The sequence below is a fragment of the Phodopus roborovskii genome, unplaced genomic scaffold (genome assembly GCF_943737965.1).
Source record: "Phodopus roborovskii unplaced genomic scaffold, PHOROB, whole genome shotgun sequence".
Lineage (NCBI taxonomy): Eukaryota > Metazoa > Chordata > Mammalia > Rodentia > Cricetidae > Phodopus > Phodopus roborovskii.
In genome coordinates this window covers 1,808,952-1,832,489 of record NW_026126585.1, presented here as the reverse complement: position 1 = coordinate 1,832,489, position 23,538 = coordinate 1,808,952, and the positions used below count along the sequence as shown (strand labels likewise).

General features: G+C 40.2%; 1 protein-coding gene across 1 annotated transcript in view; it reads left to right on the top strand.

Annotated features, from left to right (window-relative positions):
- LOC127236382 (contactin-associated protein like 5-1-like) overlaps positions 1-21,616 on the top strand; it is a 116,292-nt gene extending 94,676 nt beyond the window's left edge. Inside the window, exons 6-7 of the mRNA XM_051204007.1 lie at positions 15,302-15,502; positions 21,558-21,616. Of these exons, the coding sequence (XP_051059964.1) occupies positions 15,302-15,502; positions 21,558-21,616 (260 nt within the window). The remainder of the gene's footprint in view (positions 1-15,301; positions 15,503-21,557) is intronic.
- Positions 21,617-23,538: the final 1,922 nt, after the last annotated feature.

Below are 23,538 nucleotides of genomic sequence, written 5' to 3'. Positions count from 1 at the left end.
CTCTAAATTATTAACAAATTTCTATTAATCTATGTTTCCACGTGGTGTTGGCTTACTGGAAAATGCCCGGATCTGTTACTCTTTTGTGGTCTACATGGTGACTCCTTCTGGCAGGTTCCCTCTGCCTACCTTTCGCACAATTTTCCTCGTGTCCTAGTCCTGCCTCTCTTTTTCCCTCACTGGCCAAATGTGTTTATTCATCAACTAATAAGAGAAACATGTATACAGAAGGACATCCCCCATCAAAATATCTAGTTAAGAAGCAGAGACATATCAACATTGGCACTCAGTTATCCTTTCATCTTTTTATGAAGTCTGAGATACTAGCCTATAACAATCACATTGACTTCTTTCTACCTCAATAAGCATAATTCAGAAACCTTCTCATTGACATGCCCAGAGCATTGTCTACTAGATCATGAAAATAATAACCATGAAAAACAGTAAGGGATTCAAAATATCACATTGAAATTTTCTTGTTATAGACCGCATCCAGGTATTTCCTGATATTGTCTATTTCCTGCTATAAAGATTGGCATTTGGAAATCAAGTTCTAGTTACGATGCTTAATAATCACATCATGAATTTTTTTCAATAAGCACATGGAATAAGTTCATGTACATGTGCATGTAAGTCTAAATTATGACTTTAAGGAAGCTTACTCTGATGTAAAAAGCATTAAAATCCCCCTGGTTATTATTTCTCCTCTCTATGTCTCTCTTTACTGTGAGACTTGCCCCATTTACTCCATCCTGAAATATATACTAAAAAGGTTCAGAATCAAATCTCTAATATCATAGCCAATATCAGAGTCATATTTAAGACTGCCTTGAACATCATTTAACTTTCAGCCTTAGATTATATCCTTCCAAATTTACTGTTAGTCAAAACACTGTCTACAGAAATTACTTGATTATTTTTTGTTTAGTTATGTAGTTATTTTTACATTTTACTGTTGATTTAGGAATGTTTACCCACTTAATATTCATAAGTCAGATTTATACTTTCTTCATCCTTTGGATTTAATTTTTCTGCATAGCTAAATTGTTTTAATGTTAAAAGTTATTGAATGGTAATACCCAGAGTTAGGGCAGGAATTCCACTCTCAGTCAACACCTTCACAGACAGACCTACAAGTAGACTTGCTAACCTATTAGGTGCTTCTTAAAATCTAAGAAAATTAAAAATCGAAATGGCTGATCAGAGAAATAGCGTTCTTTTAATTCTTATTCATCTCTTCTAGATATCCATTTATGCTTCTTTTTCCTTAATGCTTGAGTTCATTTTTCTCACTTACTATAGCACAGTATTATCCTCTTTTCTACATCAATATGTGCATTTGCCACTTGACAGTATACAATAGAAATCAGTTTAATTGCCACATATATTATTTACTGTGGCTTCACTGCATCTCACCATGTCAGCTAAGTTCACTTTATTCAGTCAGCTATCTACTGAAGGACATTCACCTTTTTCTGATGCAGCACTATTTCCAACAGATAACTGTCAAGAATATAAGCAAACACCTTTTAAAAAAAAATCAAATGTGACACTCCTACTGATTTCAAGATCTATTACTGAAATCAGCAAAATTCTGAAAAAGGTGATGATCTCTCAGCTGAATAATAAGTATACATTTGCTTGGGAGGTGGAGGGGTAATAGAATTAGTTGTCACCCTAACAGGATTTAGAACCATCAAGGATACAGGCCTCTAGACATAGCAATTAAGGAGTGATTAGTATACCTTAGTCTCTGGGTATAGGTATGGGAGATTATCTTGGTTAATTTAATTGAGGTGAGAAGTGAAGGCTCAATCACTGTTGGTGTCACCATCCCATGGCCTTGGATACCGGGCTATATAAAAAGAGAAAGTGAGCCAAGCAAAAGTATTCTCTGCTTCCTGATTGTGACCACAATGTGACCACATACTTCATTTGCCTACTACCATGCTTTCTCACAATGCTAAATTGTAGCCTTCAACTGTGAGCCAAAATAATTTCTTCTCTAATTTACTTTTTTTCGGGGTGGGGGTGAATTTTATCATAGGAATGGAACATTTACAAGACAACAAGGTGTTAGGCAGAAGCTTATGAGACATTCTTGTCAATTGTAGCGTATGTAGCTTTACAAAAAAAGTGCATAAAGACATTATTTTTATTTTAATTAGTATGAATAAGACCCAGTAGAGTTAGAAAAGGCTGCCCACATAGGATGGCATGAAACAGGGACAATACCACTTATGTTGTGACAGGCTTGGGAGTATGAATGTCAACTTAATTATACTGTCTCTGAGCTTTCCTTTTGTAAGATTTTCCAGAACCAGAGCATAAGCAGAATAGACAGACAGTCTTTCATTTACAGATAGCTGTCTTCAGGGTGGGAGAAGTTTTAATAGAGGAGAAGCTTGGTATGTAGGCATGAAAAACAGAGTTTTGATTCCCATATCTACAAGAAAAATCTCAGCAGTTGTGGTGGCCAATTTGTAATTCCAGCACTCAGGAATCAGATTGGGAAGACTTGTTAGGTGCAATAGCTTAATTGTTAAGTAGCAGTTCCAGTGAGTCTTTTGTTTAGTAAATAAAGAGGATGCCACCTGCTGCCAACAGTCATGTGCAGACACACACACACACAGAGTTTACATACAGCACACAGAAAGACAGAAAAACAGAGAAACACAGAGAGGGGGGATCAATTGTCTTCTTTTGGTCTTATAAAAGCAACTGTTAATGAAGTTCTTTACAATTTCTGAAGACGAAGACAAGTCCTTTGCATTTGGTTCAGTCTCAGGAAGTCCTGTGGTTTTATATTGACCTCTTTATATCTCTGAAGGAAGAGTTAGGAGTCCTGGATTATAAATTTTTATAAGAGTTTATTACCTTTAATCCACATTTTGAGCTATGAAGGAGAGATCATTTCTCATTTTTGTTTTTAGAAAGCAGAGGTTGTGAAAGATCAAGTCTCAAGATTATCATCATTCTTTAGTGAAAATGGAACATGTTAGACTTGTGTGAGTTGCCAGTTTTCATCTTTATGTAGGCATACTGAACCTACATAAAGTCTGTCACAACAATCTTCCAAGAAATCACAGAGTTTCTAAGAAGAGAGGTAGAGGTGTATCTCAGTTGATGGAGTAATTACTCTGCTTACAGGAAGTCCTGGGGAACGTCTCTAGCATTGTATAAAGCAAACACTGTTAGATTATGTCTGGGACCAGCCCCGGGAGATCAAGACAGGAACATCAGAAACTCAAGGTCATTTTTGGTCACACGAGGAGGCCAATGAGCTAGCTCAGTGAGTAAAGGCACTTGCTTAGCTTGATGAACTAAGTTAATCGCTGGGACCTACATTGTAGAAAAAGAGAACAGGTTCTGCAAGTTTTCCTTTGATCTCCACACGTGCTTTGTGGCATGTGAGCAGTGAGTGCCTATATATTTCCACTCACATAGATGTGCATACACAAATAAGGATTTATTTTATTTTTGTTTCTGTGCGCATGTACCATGTACATACCTGGTGGTCATGGAAACTACAAGAGGCTGTCAGATCGCCTAGGACCTGAGTTTCCAAAAGCCACAAACCTCAGTGTGTGTCCTGCTGATTAAACCTGGGTCTTCTGTAAGAGTAGCAAGTGCTCTTCACCACCGATCCATCCTTTCAACCTCCCAAAAGGAATCATTTTATAAAAGAATAGTTTGTGATCAGTCTAGGTGATAAGAGACCATTAACAAGGGCCTCAAAAGGAAAGAAAACAAACACTTGTTTGACCACTGCAAGAACCACCCACAGCGTCACCATTCTCAATATGGAATTTATAATTTGACTTGAAACTTACATCTCTCTACATGTCACAAAGGTAAAAGTGACGATCAATAGGCTGGTCCTGGACCTGAACCTTCTAGCCTCTATGTTTACTCTACCAGATAGCCACCTCAATGATAAATCAATGCAAAAAAGTTCTTCTCCCTTGAGCCAGTCACTACAAACTTTTCTAGACAGGGTCTCATGTATCCAGGCTGACCTTGAATGCACTATGTATCTGAGGATAATTGTGAACTCCTGATCCTCCTGACTTCTTATCTAAAGGGCAAAAATCACAGGGATGTACCACCAAATCCAATTAATGTGTGGCTGGGGATCAATCCCAGGTGTCTTTCATGCTATAAACATACTATTAACTGAGCTATTGAGCCCCTGGCTGTAGAGCTTCAGCCTGTAGCCCTCATGATAACCTTGTGTTTGTCACTAACAGAGAGTTTTGCACATCCTGGACACATAACTTTTATTTTTTTTATCCCACAGCTACCAAATATGATTCAGTATATGTGGAATCTAATCCACCACCTTGTTACACCATAAAACAGATTTCCTGGGTCTCTTTGATCATGCCACCTACTTTAAAGCAAGGGAGAAAGAAAAATCACTCTCCAAAAGGCTACCTAAAAAGTAAAGGCTGGAGTGAAGCGAGAGGATAAATCACCATCAAGTAGGTTGTCTGGAAGTCGTAAATGTGGCCGGCAAAGGCAGGTGGAGGAGTGATGATGGATGTGATACTGTGTACATCATAGCTAATCCGAGGAGTGCAGCGGCCTGGAACTGGTAATGCATGCTCCCACAAACAGAGCAGCCCTGTTCTAAAAGCAGCTGGCTATGATAGGTACAACAAGCAGCAAAGCAGTCCTCCCTAAGCAGTTGGGCTGATACTCTTGGGAGAAATAATAGCTCCTGGTGGAACTCTATGGCTTTTAAAGGAGATAGAATCGCTCTACACAAATTGGCATCCTTCCTCTTATTAAGGTTGTTGAAGGGAAGGTGGGTTTTACAGTAGAGGTTCCTGGACTTGTTTCTGTGAGTAAAATGACCAAGATTAGTCTGTTCTAAAATCCTCTGTTCATCTCTGAAATTGTTAATGTTGGATCATATCTCTCTGTGTTTGAGTTTGACAAACTTACTAACTTTAAAATGACACAACTCTTATTGGTTGTTTGTACTTTTCTCGTAGTCATTCATTCATATCCACCCTACTTTACTGCTTTTGCTGCACACTGTTTTCTTTTAAGAGTACTATTAAGTTACTTACTTTAGATCTGATTTTATAATGCTAGAAATTATCAGTACACAATTTGCTATAAGGATTAACTGTGTCTCAGAGACCTGGTAGATTTCACTATCAATTTTAGTTGCATCTAGGATTTCAAAATTTCCTCTCTGATTTTTTTCAATTTGTTCATTCAATAAGTTTTCATTAAAATTGCATTGCTTCACTAAATGAACTCAGCAGGTTGTACTTATGTATTTTTACATATATACATAACAACAATCATCAAAAGGAAAAAGGTTCAGTGGTAGGCTTGGTAGGTAACTTCATAGTTGAAATTCTTACATGCAAACTTGAGGACCAGAGTTCATATCCACAGAATGCATGTATATGCTAGGTGGGAATAATGACCTTCCTGTACTTGCAGGTTGGGAAAAGAGCAGCAAGAATTCCCTAGAGCAAATTGGCTACCAGTTCTATACAGATGGAAAGCTCTGTGTTTGAGAAAATTTTTCCTTATTGAATAATTTGAAGGAGTGATCAAAGATAATTCCCAACATCAACCGTAGGACTCCACATGCATAAACATACATAGGCACCTGCAAACCTGCACATACATGATTCCAAATATGTGCAAATATACATGCAAACATGCATATAAACAATAAAGTGGGAAAAAGTGTATTTACTCAGTCTCAAAGAATGTTTAGATTCTTTAGTCTCTCTTGCTATTGAGCTCTACCTTTATTCCAGTAACCTTTCAAATGCCACTAGAATAGCATCATCAGAATGGCTTCCTGGCTTCATTGCTGAAACAGAGTCAAGCACCATAGAATCCACCAGGGAGAACTTCTATTCTGAGTTGACTCTATGCTTTGAGCCAACCTGTGTGTCTTTATCTATTGTTCACAATGCTGCACACTAGACTCTGCATAATTCAAAGACTAGTAGATTAAGACTTGGTAAGTTAACCTACTTTTTCTAGGAATCTGGTAGGTAGTAGAGACAGCACTGAAGGCTAGATCTAATGATGTAATCCTCCACCACACATGCCTCTGGAAACCATGGAAGAGCAGGGCAAACAAATGTTATTTACCCATTAGTGTTTATGAGTTAAATTGAGAGACAAGGCACATACATGAAGAGTTAAAGAAAGATCAATTCAAAAGGGGGCAGACATTAGAAGACCATCAATGAGCAGACTGTGAATAAGTAGAGACAGTACTTTGAGAACTATTTAAACTGTCTTTACACTTGGCATAAAAAAAATCACTTTGTCAACATGCATAACTGCATCAGAAGTGACCCCAGAGACCTTAATATAGATTTGTTTTATTACAATTAGAGAATAAGCGAATTGGCATGGTGTTTAAAGGAACATAAGTAGCTCCCTACAGTGATTCCAGTTCAATTAAGCAGGGTATTGACAATCTGTAGACTTCCTTTCTTTGCAAGTGTTGTGATAGGAAAAAAACTGCAGTAATTTCTTTTGGCTGTGCAATGAGACAGATATATGTGCAGAATGTAACTTTAATAATCAGAGTTATTTCTTGGCCTTTTCTCTTTCAAAAAAATTCTTCTGTTTTTTATTCATTCTGAGTGGTGATCCCCATGGCAACAGATGAACAGTGGATAGCATCTGTAATTACTATTATTAATAACAATAATAATAATAATACCAATCAGATGTAATGAGAGAAAAAATATGAAAGGAAATTCAATTGTACTCTGTATGTAAACAATTTACAGCTCCTGAAATGAGAGCCAGAGGAACCAGGTGGAATATCTAGGGATGTATTAGGAAGAACTGATTTACTGGGGCATTGAAAAGGAACAGTTTTTTCCTTTATTCTTTTTTTAAATTTTTTTTTCGTTTTTTACACATCGATCTCTGTTCTCTCTCCCATTTTCTCATGTTCTCCCAACCCCCTCCTACCATCCCATTCCCTACCTACTCCACAGGGAGGGGGAGAACTTCCAGGATCATCAAAATCTGTCAAGCCATTTGGGGTAGGGCCTAAGCCCTCCCTCCTGTCTCTAGGTTAAGGGAGTATCCCTCCATGGGGAATGTGCTCCTGATGTCTTTTTGTGCACCAGGGATACATCCTGGTTCTACTGTCAGAGGTCCCATAGACTACCCAGGCCTTCTAACTGAGATCCATGTTCAGGGGGTCTGGGTACATGAGCACCCTTTATTCACGTCAGCTGTCTATGTGGGTCTCTGTATTCTGGTCTTGACCCCTTTGCTCATCACTCTTCTGTCTCTGTAACTGGATTCCAAGAGTTCAACCCAGTGTTTAGCTATGAGTGTCAGCTTCTATTTCCATCAGCTTCTAAATGGAGGCTCTGTGGATCAAAGACCTCAACATAAATCCAGCCACTGAAACTCCTAGAAGAGAAAGTAGGAGGTACCCTTGAACAAATGGGTACAGAAGACTTCTTCCTGAACATAACACCAGTAGCAAAGACACTGAGATTGGCAATTAAGTAACGGGATCTCCTGAAACTGAGAAGCTTCTGTAAGGCAAAGGACATAGTCAACAAAACAAAATGGCAACCTAAAGAGTGGGAAAATATCTTCACCAACCCCACATCTGACAGACAGCTGATCTCCAAAATCTACAAAGAACTCAAGAAGCTAGTTACCAAGACATGAAATAATCCAATTAAAAAGTGGGGTCTCAGTTAAAAGGCCTGGGAGGTCTAAGGGACCTCTGACAGTGGAACCAGATGTATCCCTGGTGCGAAAGGACTTTGGGAGCCCAATCCCCATGGAGGGATACTCCCTTAACCTAGAGGCAGGAGGGAGGGCCTAGTCCCTACTCCAACTGACTTGAAAGATTTTGTTCATCCCTCCTGGAAGGCATCACCGTCCCTGTGGAGTGGATGGGGAGAAGGATCATGGGGAATAGGAGGGAGTGAGGGAGGAAGAAGGAACTGGGATCGATATGTAAAATAAGAAAAGAATAATAAAACAATGAAAAAAGAGGATACAGAACTGAATAGAGAATTCTCAATAGAGGAATCCAAAATGGCTAAAAGACACTGAAGAAAGTGGTCAATATCCTTAGCCATCAGGGAAATGCAAAACACTGAGATACCATCTTACTCCTGTCTAAAATCAGAAACACCAATGACAATTTATACTGGAGAGGAGGTGGAGAAAGGAGAACACTCTTCCACTGCTGGTGGGAGTGCAAACTTGTACAGCCATTTTGGAGAGCAGTATGGTGGTTCCTCAGGAAAATGGGAATCAGTCTAGTGCATGATCCAGCAGTTTCACTCTTAGACATATACCCAAAAGATGCACATCCATACAAAAAAGACATCTATTCAACTATGATTATAGCAGCATTATTTGTAATAGCTGGAACCTGGTAACAACTGAAGAATGGATACAGAAGATGTGGTACATTTACGCAATTGAGTACTACTCAGTGGAAACAAAACAAAACAGAATCTTGAAATTCTCAGGCAAATGGATGGAACTAGAATAACCATCCTGAGTGAGATTACCCAATAATAAAAAGATGAACATGGTATGTATTCACTCACATATGGATTTTAGACATAGAACAAAGAATCACCAGCCTACAAATCACACTGCCAGAGAAGCTGGGATACAAGGAGGATCCTAAGAGATTCATACAAGGTGCACCCCACAGAAGGGGAAAGGGACAAGATCTCCTAAGCATATTGGGAGCAGGGGAGGGGCAGTGAGTAGTGGGTAGAGGGAGTTAGGGGAAAGAGAAGGGGAGAATAGGAGGGGCGTGGGGAACATGAGGCACCAGGAAGATTGAGTCAGGGGATGAATAGAGCAAGAGAAAAGGAACAATTTTATAACAGAGTTGTTTAAAGAGAATGTTCTAGAATATCTTGTCATGGCTAGTGATCAAATTCTGCAATATCAAAATACCTTCTTTCTTTTAGATGTTTTTGGTGTAGTGTGTGTGTGTGTGTGTGTGTGTGTGTGTGTGTGTGTGTGTGTGTGTAAAATTGTACTCATGTGTGTGCAAGAATGTGTGAAAACCAGAGAATAACTTCAAATATTATTTCTTATATTTTATGTCATAAAATCAGTCATTACCTTGGAACTCACTGATTTGTCTAGGCTATCTGGCTAAAGACACATGACAACTTCTTTCTTCCCATCTATTGTACTGAGAATACAAGCACATGCCAAAGTATCTTGTTTTATCTCATAGGCTTGGGGCTCAAACTTAGGTCTTTTGCTTGAGTAGCAAACACTTGACCCACTCAACCATTTCTCCATGCCTTTACACATAAAACTTATGATTTTAATTAAGATCATTATATAACACATGCAGGTAAGAGTAGCTTTGGAATTGTCCAATACAAATAGTCATGATGAATTTTCCTTTTCATATAGTAGATATTATTCCTAAGGGTCTCGGCCTAAACCTAGTTCCTCGTACTTTGTGGATGGAAATTTCGTTGTCAGTTAGTCCTTTTAAAACACCAAAGGCTGTATCATCTGTCCCAGCTTCATTGAAACTCCATCCCCTTCATCTATCTCCATCAGATTGCCTGACTTCCCTCATTTAATTATAATATTCAACACACTCATAACAAGTGGAAACATTGGTCATTCTTACACAGTCTATGTGGGTTGCTTTTCTATTGCTATGATAAAACTCTATGATTATGGTGATTCATAAAAGAACGTGTTTAATTGGCCTTATGGTTTTAGAGGATTAGACTCCACAAAGGTGAAGCAGATGCGTGGCAGCAGGAATCACTGAGATCTCACATCACAAAACCATAAGAAAGAAGCAGAGAGCACCCTGGAGATGGTGGGGTACTACTGAAGCATCAAAGACTATTTCTCTGGCACCCCATCTCTTTTCAGGGCACATCTCCCAACCCATCCCACATAGTTCTACCAACTGGAGATGAACTATTCAAACAATGAAAGTGGAGGGACCATTCTCATTTAAGCTACCACATTTCACTCCCTGGTTCCCATAGGCTTGTGATCATACCTCACTCCAACATACACAGCAGAGAATACACACTAACATTCCAAAATGTAGAGCAGGCTCAAGAGATTTAAGAGGGGAACAATAGTAGCTTTCTTTGGCAGAGAATATCAAGACACTGGGGTCTTGAAACAGCCTGGTCACATTTCAATGTAATAGGGAAGCAGGGAGAGAAGGATTGATACAGCCTGGTCACATTGCATCTGTAGTAGGGAAGCAGGAAGAGAAGGCTTGAAACAGCTGGTCACATTGCATCTGTAGTAGGGAAGCAGGCAGAGAGAGATTGAGACAGCTGGTCACATTGCATCTGTAGTAGGGAAACAGGAAGAGAAGGCTTGAAACAGCTGGTCACATTGCATCTGTAGTAGGGAAGCAGGCAGAGAGGGATTGAGACAGCTGGTCACATTGCATCTGTAGTAGTGAAACAGGCAGAGTGGGATTGAAACAATTGATCACATTTCATGTATAATTGGGAAGAAGGCAGACAGGAGTTGAGACAGCTGGTCATACCAGATCTGCAGTAGTGACGCAGGCAGAGAGGGATGGATGCTAGTACTCAGCTAACTTTCCTTGCATGCAGCCCGGAATTCTATCCTACAGAATATTGCTCCTTGCTTTAAAATGGACTTTCCTTCCTCAATAACATTAATTTATAAATCCCAGCACAGATGTACCTAAAAGTTTTATCTCCTAGGTGATTGTTATTTCTTTCAAGTTGACAGCTACCATGCATACACCAAATCGCTAACTCCACTATTCCCACAAAAATTTTACTGCCATGTTGATGAAATTAACCATCTTAAACATTCAGCTTCATAGGTCAATTTTAATTAAAGTAATGGGATATTCCACAGAGTGGGCAGCCTAGGTGTCAAGGTCACCTTGTTTGTATATATACTTAGAGTGAATCTTGCTTATGTGAGTATCTCTCATGGAAAACCACATGTGAATGTGGGCTGTAACACCTTATCTTCACTCTTTATCCAGCACTATGCTTATAGCTAGACGTGTGATGTCTTTTAACTGTTATGGGAAGCAATGTGGACCCTCGGATTGCTCCTTTGTATCTTCTGTATACATAATAAAAATTGCCAATTATTAAATTGAAATTTTAAAATTTACTTCTCATTCAAAATCCAGAGGCAGAATCAGCACACCTAAAATGAAAACTCAACTCTGATACAGCTTCCATTTTCAGCTCAACCAAAGACAGAACATGATTGTACTAAAGTAATTAAATGAAAGAACAGTCACATAAATAAATATGGAGAGTTGAAACTCTACATTTAATGTAGAAAAAAAATGTCAAACCAATGTAGAACCAGGTTGGGTACATGGAGAATGGAGACAAGCTAAGCTCTGAGAGATGACAGGTAGATGTTTGATAGATAGACAGGTAGGTAGGTAGGTAGGTAGATAGATAGATAGATAGATAGATAGATAGATAGGTAGATAGATAGATAGATAGATGACATACAGATAGATGATATTAGACATACAAATAGATGATAGGTAATTGAGAATTGGTAGATGGTAGACAGACTATATAACATTGGTAAATATATGATAGATAAATGACAGTGAGAAAGAATGAATGCCAGGAAATGAAACTAGCCAATGGTATAGACTATTCTATTAATCATCTCTCCCCATAGTCTTAATTCTTTAATATTTTCTTCTGCCTTTTATATCTTTAAAATTACTACATAATGTCTGAAAGATGTTCTAATATGAGAGCAGTGGTATGGTTCATTAATAGGCAATAGAAATCAACATAAAACTTCTTATGAGCATCATGACTATATCAAAGCTGTCCATTTTTATTTTTCTTTCTATAGCATCTCGTTGTTGAATAATAATGTTTTTGCTGCGTTTATCACAGCAAATTGTGGATATTGCAATTGTACTAGATAGGTTCATGCTAACTTGACACATCCTAGAGTTATCAGGGGAGTGGGCCTCAATTGAGAAAACACCTCCATAAACTTGTCTGTCAGTAAGCCTGTGGGGCATTTTCTTAATCCGTGACTGATGGGAAAGGATCCTGCCTATTGTGGGTGGTGCCAACCCTGGGCTGGTGTCCCGGGTTCTCAGCAGAGTGAGAAAGACATAGGGAGCAAAGTCAGTAAGCAGCATTTTTCCATGGCCTCTGCATCAGCTCCTGCCTCCTGGTTTCTGCCCTGTTTGAGTTCCTGTCCTGACTTCCATTGATGATGAACAGTGATGTTGAAGTGTAAGCCAAAGAGACCCTTTTAACCTCAGCTTGCCTTTTGGTTTTGGTGTATCATCTCAGCAATAGAAACTGTAACTAAGACAGACATCAAAAACATTTTGAAGTTTCAGGTGAATCTTGAACAATATGGGTTTCCAGGTAACACCTTTAAAACTAGGGGTTCATATCATTTTTAATATAGGAGGAAAAAGTTCAATAGAATTAGTCTCTTCACTAGAATTTATAGAAGAATACAGTCTTATTTAAAAACAACACAGGACATGTTTCTCTGGGGATATGATGGTTATCAACTAGTTGGTTTGGGAAACTATTTCTAGAATGATTCACAGTCACTGGGCATAATTTAATTGTATGATACGAGAACTGTTAGAAAGTTGGAAATCCTTGGGAAATAGTTTAAACCAAACTATTTATTATTTTCTTCTAATATAATGAGACTGAGCTATGGGGAGATGACAAGAATAATTGGCGGGAAGAATTAACACAGGATGTCCAAGTGGCCAGGGCTTTCCAATCATTTCTTTATTTCACGGAAATCTCGTCAATGGCTCTGCTCTTGCTAGTTAATAATAACAGGTGCCTTTGACGTGACATTTCCCTGTCAGTGCTCTCTAATAGAAATGCTGTGGGTTACTGCTTTTCTTTATGTTTCCCCATTTGTAAAACTAAGAGGATGGAAGAGGGGAGAAACCACATGGTTCCTCTGCTCAGCTCCTTTCCTGCCCGTTGAATCTATGAAGACTAATGTTGTAATTATGTGGGCAAGATTCTCAGATGGCCAACACTTTCCAGTCTTCCTGTGTCCTCCCTGCTTTAGTTGTGAGGGTGTTCAGAATGAAACTGCACCTCCAGTTGCAGGAAGCTTTTCCACCCAAGTTAGCACCACAGTATCCCTCCTCCACTCCAGACAGTCCTTTGCAACTTAAAGATGTATTCATTTTTAGTCCTATTCCTGTGTCTAAGCGGAAGTGGGTATGTCCATTTGGAAGTAGAGTTTCCTCAGAGGTCGGAGAGGGTGTTGGATCCCCTGGGGCTGGAATGAGAGATGCTTCTGAACCACCGGATGTGGGTGCTGGGAACTGAACATGTGACCTCTGTATGGGAGGTAGGCTGTCTTAACTGCTTTCACATCTCTCTGGCATTTTAGCAGCCCTGTGTTGTGGTCACTTACTGGCCTGGTTTTGTTTTCCTATGCTTTAATTGACTACAACCCTGAGTTTTAGGGAAATGAAGGGACCTTAGTTTCACATTGGGAAAAAAAAAGTCTTTCAATTGCAAAGCTTTCTGTCTTTGAAACCATACTCCTCTCTCTTCCCCTTATCTTACATTTCTCCTTATCTTGTCCTTTCATTATTATTTAAGGGACGCCATGTCTCTGCATTTATTCAGTATAAAAATTTCCAGATAATTTTTGTATGTATGTGCATATGAATGTTGGTACTAATCAGGGTCCTCTAGTTCTCTGGAGGAGCATAACTGACAGGTTATGTGTATGGGATTTATTAGAGTGGTTTGCAGGCTGTGGTCCTGATCGTACAACAATGGCTGTCTAAGGATGTCTCAGCTGATTTTCAGGAAGTGCCAGAATCTTGAAAAAGTAGTCTCCAATGCCAGTTAATGAACTTTCCAGCAAGAGGAAGGCCAGGCAGGTAAAGTGCAAAATCTCCTCTCTTCTTTCATGTCCCTTATGCAGGCTTCCACTAGAAACTGTGACCCAGATAAAAGCCCAGATTCCGCCGTCAAAAGGTCTGGATTAAACGGTGGAACTTCCCACTCCAAAGGTTTTAATCAAGAAAAACTCCTCACAGGTGTATCCAGCTGCTTGGGTTTTAGTAAACTTCATATGTAGTCAAGTTGGCAACCAAAAATTCTCTTCATACATGTTTGTGCGTTAGCACACATTTGGAAGCCAGGGGGCAGCCTAGGTGTCATTCCTCAAATGTTGTTCATTTTCTGTGGAGATTAAAAGAGGGAGTGTACTTATGTTTCTGTGGTGGTGGTATCTGGTCATGTGAATGCAAATGCCTATGGAAACCGGAAGAGAGCATTGGACCCTCCCAAACTGGACTCACAGGTGGTCATGGACACCTAATGTGGATCATAGGTACTGAACGTGGGTCTTCTGTAAGAGTAGTATACTTTCTTAACTGCTGAGCCATTTTTCAAACCCACTTTTGTTCCTTTGAGAAACTCTCATTGGCTTGGCACTCTGGATAGACTAGGCTGTCTGGTCAACAAGACCAAGGGGTCCTCCTTTCTCTGCCCTCCCTCCCAGGACTGAAATTACAAGCTTGTGTCACTGTGCTCAGTATTTTTTACAAGGTCATTTCAGGGCTTAATTTCCAGGTCTGGATGCTTACACAGTGTAGTTTCATCTTTGACAATAATGTGTTGTTTTACAAATACTTATTATCTGTAGCTGCTGTTTTCAAACTGATATTTAATGTGCATTTTAGAAATTACGCCTGGTACTGTGCCAGTACTGAATTTACATAGGTATTTTGCCCATGTCAAAATTTCCTACACAATGCAGCCTAACAACAGTTTACAAAGCATTTATCTTTTATTATGTATCAAAAGTAACATGGGGATGATTTATAGTGTAGAGGAAGTATCTATAATATGCACATACTATGTTATTTTCTGCGATAGAGTTAAGCATGTGCAGATGCTGATATGCTTTCAAAAGTCTTTGAAAGTCTCCCCCAGGATAAGGAGGGAGAATGTCCTGGTCAATTTTAAAATAATAATTTACATTAAATACGAAGTATAAATCCTGTAGAATAAAGACTCATAAGCGTAACCCCTAAGATTATTTGTCCCCTTATTAACTCAGGATAGAGCCCTCTAACAAACTCAATTTTTGGGTTCTTTTGTAAGGAATAGAATGCCCTGATCCCATTGTCTGTACAGAGCACTGAGGTGGAGACATCATTGTACTGAGTGACATTGTATTGAGTGACTCGCTGTTTATGTACGCCTCTTTGGGCTTTACTTCTAACTTTTCTTGCTCTCCATTGTTGTCTCTGCAGAGGACAAGATCTGGATGACGGTTCAGCACAACAACACAGAACTGACTCGGGTACAGGGTTCCAACGCGGAGAAGCCCTATGCCATGACCTTCAACTATGGTGGCAGTATGGAGCAGCTGGAAGCTCTGATTGATGGCTCAGAGCACTGTGAACAGGAGGTGGCATACCACTGCAGGAGATCCCGCCTGCTTAACACACCAGGTAAGCTTCTGCCTTTCTGCATGGTACGGTTGAAACACATAAGCCAATATCCTGCCTCTGTTTTCCCTGATACAAGCTAGAGTCATCAATTTTAAAAATACCTTCAAACTTTCCTAGTGACTAATATGGGAGAACCAAGCCAATTATGGGCGAGACAACCTGTAGGTTGGCAATGCTGGAGTATCTAAGAAAAACAATAAATAAAAATAAACCTTAGAAAGCCAGAGGAAGCAAGCCAATAAACAATGTCTCCCCCCGCCCCCCATGGCCTGTACCTCAGTTCCTGCCTCCAGGTTCCTATCCTGGCTTCTCAGTGATGGATTGTCACTTGAAAATTGTAAGTTTTCCTTCTCAAGTTTTTTTTTTTTTTTTTTTTTTTTTTTTTTTAGGTTATGGCGTTTTATGACAACACTAGAAACACTAATTAAGACATCCAAAGAGAGAGGTAGTTGACAAGAAAGTGCCTGCAGTACACTTGATCACTTTACTTTGAGGAAAGATATGAGCCAAGAGCCTTTGCTTTCATATTGGAAGATCTGTTGAGTCTATACTTGACTCTCCATCTTCAGAACAATATAGTGATAATATCCACCCTCAACAGCTGTGGACATGAGTATGTTTTCGAAACAATGGCATTTGAAGACACAGCATATGAGCTAGATATGGAAAGTATGGTAGCTGGACACTGTTTGGTGGAGTGGGAAGAGGGCATCATAAGGTATCAAGGATCCCAGTTTATACACTCAAGAGTTATAAGTTATGTCTAGAGCAAAGGATATTTAAGGAGCAAGCGCCAAACAATGGGCCTAGCAAGACAGGTAGACGCTACTCTGTGTTCGTAGAATTTCTGTTGCCTGAAGAAGACACTTCAGTGGAGGTGGATCTAAAAGTAAATTTTTGTTTTTAATGAATTAATTAGTTATTAAGATGGGGGTTCTCATGTTGCATTCATTTGCCTTTAACTCACTATGTAGCTGAGAATGATCTTGAATTTTTGGTCACCCTGCCTCCATATCTGGGGTGCCAGGAGTGTGGGAGTGTACCACCATGCTGGGTCATTCCTGTGGTTCTGGCCATCAAACCCATAACTGTTGTGCATGTTTGCAAAGCACTGACTGTATGAAGGGACATAATCCCTAGTTTTGAAGTTTCATTTCAGAAAAACAAAACAAAACAAACAAAAAACCTAATTTTATGTTTCCCTAACTGGGTTTTTCTTCTTTTTTCTTTTTTTGAATGAATGGTTTCATTATTATGTGTGAATCAGCCATCTTTCTTACTGTTGTAAAGCATCCAAAAGAGGGATTGCTTTTGGTTCACGGTTTGAAGCCCATCATGACAGGGAAGGCATGATGGCAACAGCAGGATGGCCTGAGGCAACAGGAACATGGAGCAATTGCCTTCTCATATGTTCCTGACACATTATGCCACTCTGGCTGACCTGGAACTCCATATATAGAACAGTATAGCCATAAACTCAGATAGATCTACATACCTCCTCTTGCGGCTTGAGATGGAAGGTTTCAGTCACTAAGCCCTTATGGAGGCATTTATTTCTGCAAGTATGAATTCATCCTAAAGGTCATGAGAGTATCAAGTATCTAAGAGAGAGTATCACATTCTCTCATGAGGTTTAGTATCTATTGCTTCGTGTTTGCAGGGTTAAAGTGGCCGGGGAACAATAGAGACAGAAATGTCAGTAAAGCATGAATGGAAGACACCTAACTAAATACACCACGCTGCTTGACTAATCTAAAATCTTCAGGGGAAGAAACCGTTCCACCTAAGCGAATTTTCCAGATAACTGTCACTTATCCCTTTAAACGCTAAAAAAAATATTTTCAAAGAAATTCTAACTATTTGAAATGGAAATCTTTCTCCAATGGATTACACACCTCCTTGCCTTCCTAAACACAGAATTAAGAACAGAAAATGGGACCCTTTTTTGATGACTCAGGATCAGCACTGTGAAATCAATTCTGGAACTCCTGTTGCATTCAGCCATGCTTGTCAAGCTGATGAAATCAGTGCTGCCCCTCCGTGTCCCTTCCTTGCATTCCAAACCACACACTGCTCCCACATAGTTCTCTGTCCCCTGCTGAGTAAGCTGTGCCACCCTAAGCCTTTTATCAGGATGTCCGGCTCTAGGAACTGCCCTCCTTTCTTTCCCTTATCTGTCCATCTGTCTCCAATGTTTGAGTTCCTATGAAAAAAATAGAAGTCTATCTATTCTGACTTTGGGACTTTCCTAAGGACTCACACTGTTGTGCCATTTCTTTCATTTATTTATGTTTCTATGTGTGTGTGCATACATGCCTGTGAGTGTATGTGTGTGGCTGTTGTGAGCCACCCTACCTGGGTGTTTGGGAACAGCACTCAGTTCTTCTGGCACAGAGGTGGTTTTTAGCTGCTGAGATATTTATGTCTCCAGTCTCTGTCATTCCTTTGTGCACATGCATTATATTGCCTTATATTCTATGAGTTTAGGTTTGCATAGGAAGAGCATAGATTTGTGCAGGGGACAGGGGATCAGATTGAGAATGATGTTTTAATCCAGCCCTTACCTGATTTGTGCCATCTTGCTTAGTTTCTGCAGTTTAATTTCACTACCTGTTAAATCTACATGAAGACTTTAAATTCATGAGGCTTAGAGGAAGGGAGAATGCCAAACACAGTCTGAAATGCTTGGACGGTACCTGGCATATCTCAGGTATCCAGTAACCAGTGTCTGGTCACCAATTCCATCTCAATAGACAAGGACCAAAGTTGATGCTGCTATGAGGAATAAGCTGAAAGCAAGTTTCCTTTTTATTATTAGTTATTTGAAAAATATATACAATGAGTTTTTCCCATGTCTATCCCCTTTTCCATAATTCCATGGATCCATGGATCCATGGACTCCATGGATCTCCATGACTTTGAGGCCAGCCTGGTCTACAGAGCTAGTTCCAGGACAGGCTCCAAAGCAATACAGAGAAACCTTGTCTGGAAAAACCAAAACCAAAACAAGAAAAAACAAAAAGCTGAACATTGCTCAGGAACTTAGTCTATGAATCTTGGCTAGTTATGGGCCTCTGTGTTAACAACCATCTCCTGAAAATAAAAAAAGAATTTCTGATGCAGGTCAAAAGATGAGGTAACAAGAAGTCATCATAAGTCAGTTCAATACTATGTTCACATAGCAGAATAATAATAGCAGGCCCTTTCCTCAGACCTATGACTGCTTAACCATAGGTTCTTGGCCCCAAACTCATCCCAGGTTTTATCCTGTAGAAAGGGATTTAAATGCTGTGGAAAGGAACTTCACTCTACCAGAACATTGTTGGTTCATTGCATGGTGTTCTTCCTGCTATAGTACCATGGGCCTGTCTCAGCAGGTCAGCTGTTATTGTATCCTGCAGGGTGCTCGGATGGTGAGACAGATGATAATACTGTGGATGGGCCTTAGCATCAATTTCCAGTAGGATTAGTAATAGCATGTAACATCTGTGTGTCTATAGAAACTTCCGGACCAACAACACCAATAGAAGAAACTTTTATTTTTGAATTGGGTTTTTTATCTCTAATCTTATGGTAATAGAAGCATCATTGTCCCTATCTATCCCTCCCCCTCCCTTACTGTGTGTGTGTGTGTGTGTGTGTGAGTGTGTGTGTGTGTGTGTGTGTGTGTGTGTGTGTGTGTGTGTGTGGTGCATATCCATGCTTCTAATTTTTTAAAGTAGTGAGTAGGGGTAGGTTTCCTTCATTACCTAAATGCAAGGTAGATTAAGAAAGGTTGCCCAGCCCCATTATAGACTTATTTATCCTGTACTGTCACACTCCAAAGTGGAGAACAAATGAGGTTGCTGAAACCCCTTAGCAGTACCGTGCTTTACTGACAACTCTGGAAATCTGTGCTCAATTTCCAGAATACACATGGTAGAACAAAAAAATAAATAAATAAATAAATAAATAAATAAATAAATAAATGCCCCAAAGTCATACTCTGTTCTTCACAAAACTCTGTGTGGCTCCTATGAGTACATGCACACACACACACACGCACGCACGCACGCATGCACGCACGCACGCACGCACGCACATGATGGGAGATGTCAATATGTATATATGTTTCTCATACTGGTTAATGAATAAAGCCACTGTTGGCCAGTAGGAAATGAAGATAGGAGGGACTAGGAGACAAGGAGGAAAGGGGAAGTAGTAAGAGTCAAGATGGAGAGACTGGGGAGATGAGACGCTGGCCCCTTTCCCCAGTAAGAAGACCACGTGGAAATATTAGATCAGCAGAAATGGGTTAATACTTAAGACAGAGCTAGCCGATAAGAAACTAGTACCTGGCCAATGGAATTATATCAAATACAGAGTCTCTGTGTGTTAATTGGGGCTGGTGCGGTGGCGGGACAAGACCAGTGGCGGTGGGCGGGAACTACCCGTAGTCCTTACACACACACGTAATAACACATTCAATGAGCCAACATAACCATACCAATAACTGATTTTACCAAGCAAGGTAATATCCATTTATATAGGTGTTTCAAATGAACAGTATCCTTTTGGCATGTACATGCAGACATGTTGTAGCTAGGGCTATAATAACATTTTAGTAAGTAGATTCCTGTGAAGATAATTGATTATATACTCAGGTTAAATTTCGTGAGATACCATTGCCAGAGCAAAAAGTGTGCATGTTCTCAGGGACTTCTGCCACCTTGAGGTCTGCTGTCCATTAAGGTGGAGCCGTTTTATACCCCTGACAACACACAGGAAATGTATGCCCATTTTCAAGCAATGGGTATTAACTTTAACTTCTCGTTTCAGTTTGAGTAATCGTATGAATGTGAAATATCACCAAACAAAATTGTAAAGAAGTTTTGTGAGGTGTAGTAATTATACATGCACATATGAAAGAGAGGGAGGGAGGGAGAGAGAGGGTACCATTAACTGGCAGTCAGAATCCAAGGACTAGTAAAAGCTATGCACTGTTGCAAATAGCTTCTGTAGGTGGACGTCAGTTGGCAGAAGAAGATGTGGAAGAAGTCTTCACATCGTAGCAACTCTTGTGTGCTTTACACAATATATATAAAAAAAGTGGGGAAGTAAAGCAGACAAGCTGAGAGTAAAGGAAGAAACACCCAAACGTTTCTTATGGCCGAGGCTATATGTGATAGCCAGATAAGCATTCTCTCCGAACCAAGCCCAAGATCTGCACAGATCGGCACAGAAATGGTTATTATCTCCACACACCTTGATTGGTACCAGAAAGCCAAGGAGAGGCTGAGCTATGCCTTATATCCAGTTCTCCTGAAATCACAACACACTACAGTTTGTGTATCCTGCAAAGCCACAAGGTCAAAGAAAATGGGTATTTACAGGGAGCATGCATTTTTATGAGTTTTCTTAGTGTGTAGAAAAATAAAGAGGGATAGAGAAGGCAGCCAGAGTCCCATAGCTGTCAGTGTCTGGACAGATTCCTGGGATATAGCCAATGTTTGTACTACTCAGCTTCTAGGGAGATGGACTGTGATTCACCGCAGCAATTTCTTAGTTCTCTTGCATGGTTATATTCATCCAGCAACAAAGAGAGCAGAAGGAAGATGGGCAAGAGGAGGCCATGCACAGTGTACCACTCTGTTTCTTTTATGCAGTTGGTGACTGAACCAAGACACTCTCCGGTAAGGAGTAAGGGTTTTCACCTGCTGTCGGTCTTGTCCCGCCACCGCGCCAGCATCAATTAATACACCAAGACTCTGTATTTGATATAATGTTGTTGGCCAGGTACTAGTTTATTGGCTAGCTCTGTCTGAATTATTAACCCATTTCTATGTATTTCCATGTGGTCTTACTGGAGAGCAGGGGGCTTGCGGTTCCGTTCTCTCCCTTCTCTCCATGCTGACTCCTTCCTCCTTCCTCTTTCCTCCTTGTCTCCTAGTCCCCCCTCTCTTGCTTTCCTATTGGCCAACAGTGCTTTATTCATTAACCAGTATGAGAATCATATTTACAGAATGACATCTCCCATCACTCTCCTTTTCTGAGTCTTCCTCCTGATTTCCTCCAGATATAACTGCCAGCACAGGAGACATGGCACCTCTCTTTGTAACTGAAGCTGTGTCCTAGAAACTCCAAGGTGCTGTGGTCCACAGGAATTAGCCCTGTAACTGTCATGCATCCTCACAATTTCCCATTCCATTGCTACTTCTTCCACAGCTTTATACAAAGCTAAGGCATCAAGACAGAACAGCCTTTTACGGCAGGAAAGTAGTCAGCCTGCAGTGCTCAGCAGTCCCTTTCACTGCCTACTGCAGGATGAAGCAGCCATTTGTCTCTGGGTTAGGGTACAGCCTGCACTGGCTGAGTTTGAGCCATTCTTACACCACAGCACCTTGCAGAAATTTTGCATCTTGACAGGGATCAAGAATACAGTAAATTTTGAGTATATGAAATGAAGTAGCGCCCAGTGCAGGCAATGTACACACTCAAAGGGCAGAGCAATCAAAGCTGAAGCTATGGCCTCCCTGGTGAATTAGTAAACTGGTCAGCTACCTCCCAATATCGGTTACTTTCTCTTTACTGTGACAAAAATATCTGGCAGAAAGCCCTTCAGGGAGAAAAGAGGCTAGCATGGTCCCTGATTCATGAGATACAATCTGTCATGGCAGGGAAGGTAGGAAGCAAATAGGAGCTTTCAGGTTGTCAGAAGAAACCAGCAGGTAAAATGCAGAGGGGGCTTACATTAGAAGTAGGGACAGACTATCTATTCCTCCATATCTGAGTCCCAACAGTCTACTCATTCCAGAGAGGTCCCGCCCCCTGAAAGTTCTACAACCTCTGTCAAGCACCTTAGCAGGGAAGTTAAGTGTTCAAACATGACTTTTGGTCTTACATTCAACTCACAAAATTACACACACACACACACACACACACACACACACACACACACACACACACACAAATCCCTCTGGAAGGAAAACAAGGTAGACAAGGCCTTAGAAAGATGATCTGACGAAGCAGGTTTTAAAGTTCTCTGTAGGGAATGGGCATTGAACATCCTATCTACCCACAAGTTCTCTCCTATGTTTTCCATAGAGCCATTGATATGTCATTAGACCAACCTAACAGCTTAAGTATCTGTTTTCCCATACTATTGTATTTAACACTCTACTGGGACACTTTACTTTGTGATTCCCTCCCAAGTAAAGCTGTCCATGGTTCTCAGCACAAATTAAGATCAGAATGTAAGCTATGGTTTTGACCTTGAATACAACCAGAGACACTTGTTTAAAAGCTTGATCACTAGCTTGGTGCTAGTGGTGAGTGGTAGAACTCTTAAGCACAAACTCAGAAGGAAATGCCAAGGTCATTAGGGTCATATCTTTCTTTTTTTTTTCTTTTTCTACCTTTTACTGTGTGTGTGTGTGTGTGTGTGTGTGTGTGTGTGTGTGTGTGTGTGTATTGAGTTAGATGCATGTGTGCACTTGTGTATTGAAGCCACAGGACAACCTTGGGTGTAATTACATATGACTCTGTTGTCCACTTTGTTTTTAAAGAGGTTGTCTCCTACTGGCATGGAATTCACCAATTCTTCTAGGCTGCTTGACCAGCAAGCCACAAGGGCTCATATTTATCTCTCCAGCATTAACATGCCACTACACCCAGGTTCTCATTCTATCTGTCTGTTCCCATATGTATCTATGCCCATCTTTTTATGTATGTGCTGGAGATCTGAATTTAGATCCTCAAGCCTATGCATCAGGTACTTTTACTTACAGTACTACCTTTCCAGCTGCCTCAGGTTTATTAGTGTTTTCTCCGGGACCTAACTTCATCCTCATGTTTGTACAACAGGACTTCACTGACTGAGGCATCTCCCTGGCCTCTTTACCATGACCCCTTTCTCTTGACCCTGGACCCAGGAAGGTTGTTTCCCCCTCGTTACCACCATAGACACAAAGCACTGGGGTCAAATGATCACATCGTGAAATCTCCATATCTGTGGGTCTAACAAACCTCTTTTCCACACAGATTCATTGTCTCAGGGA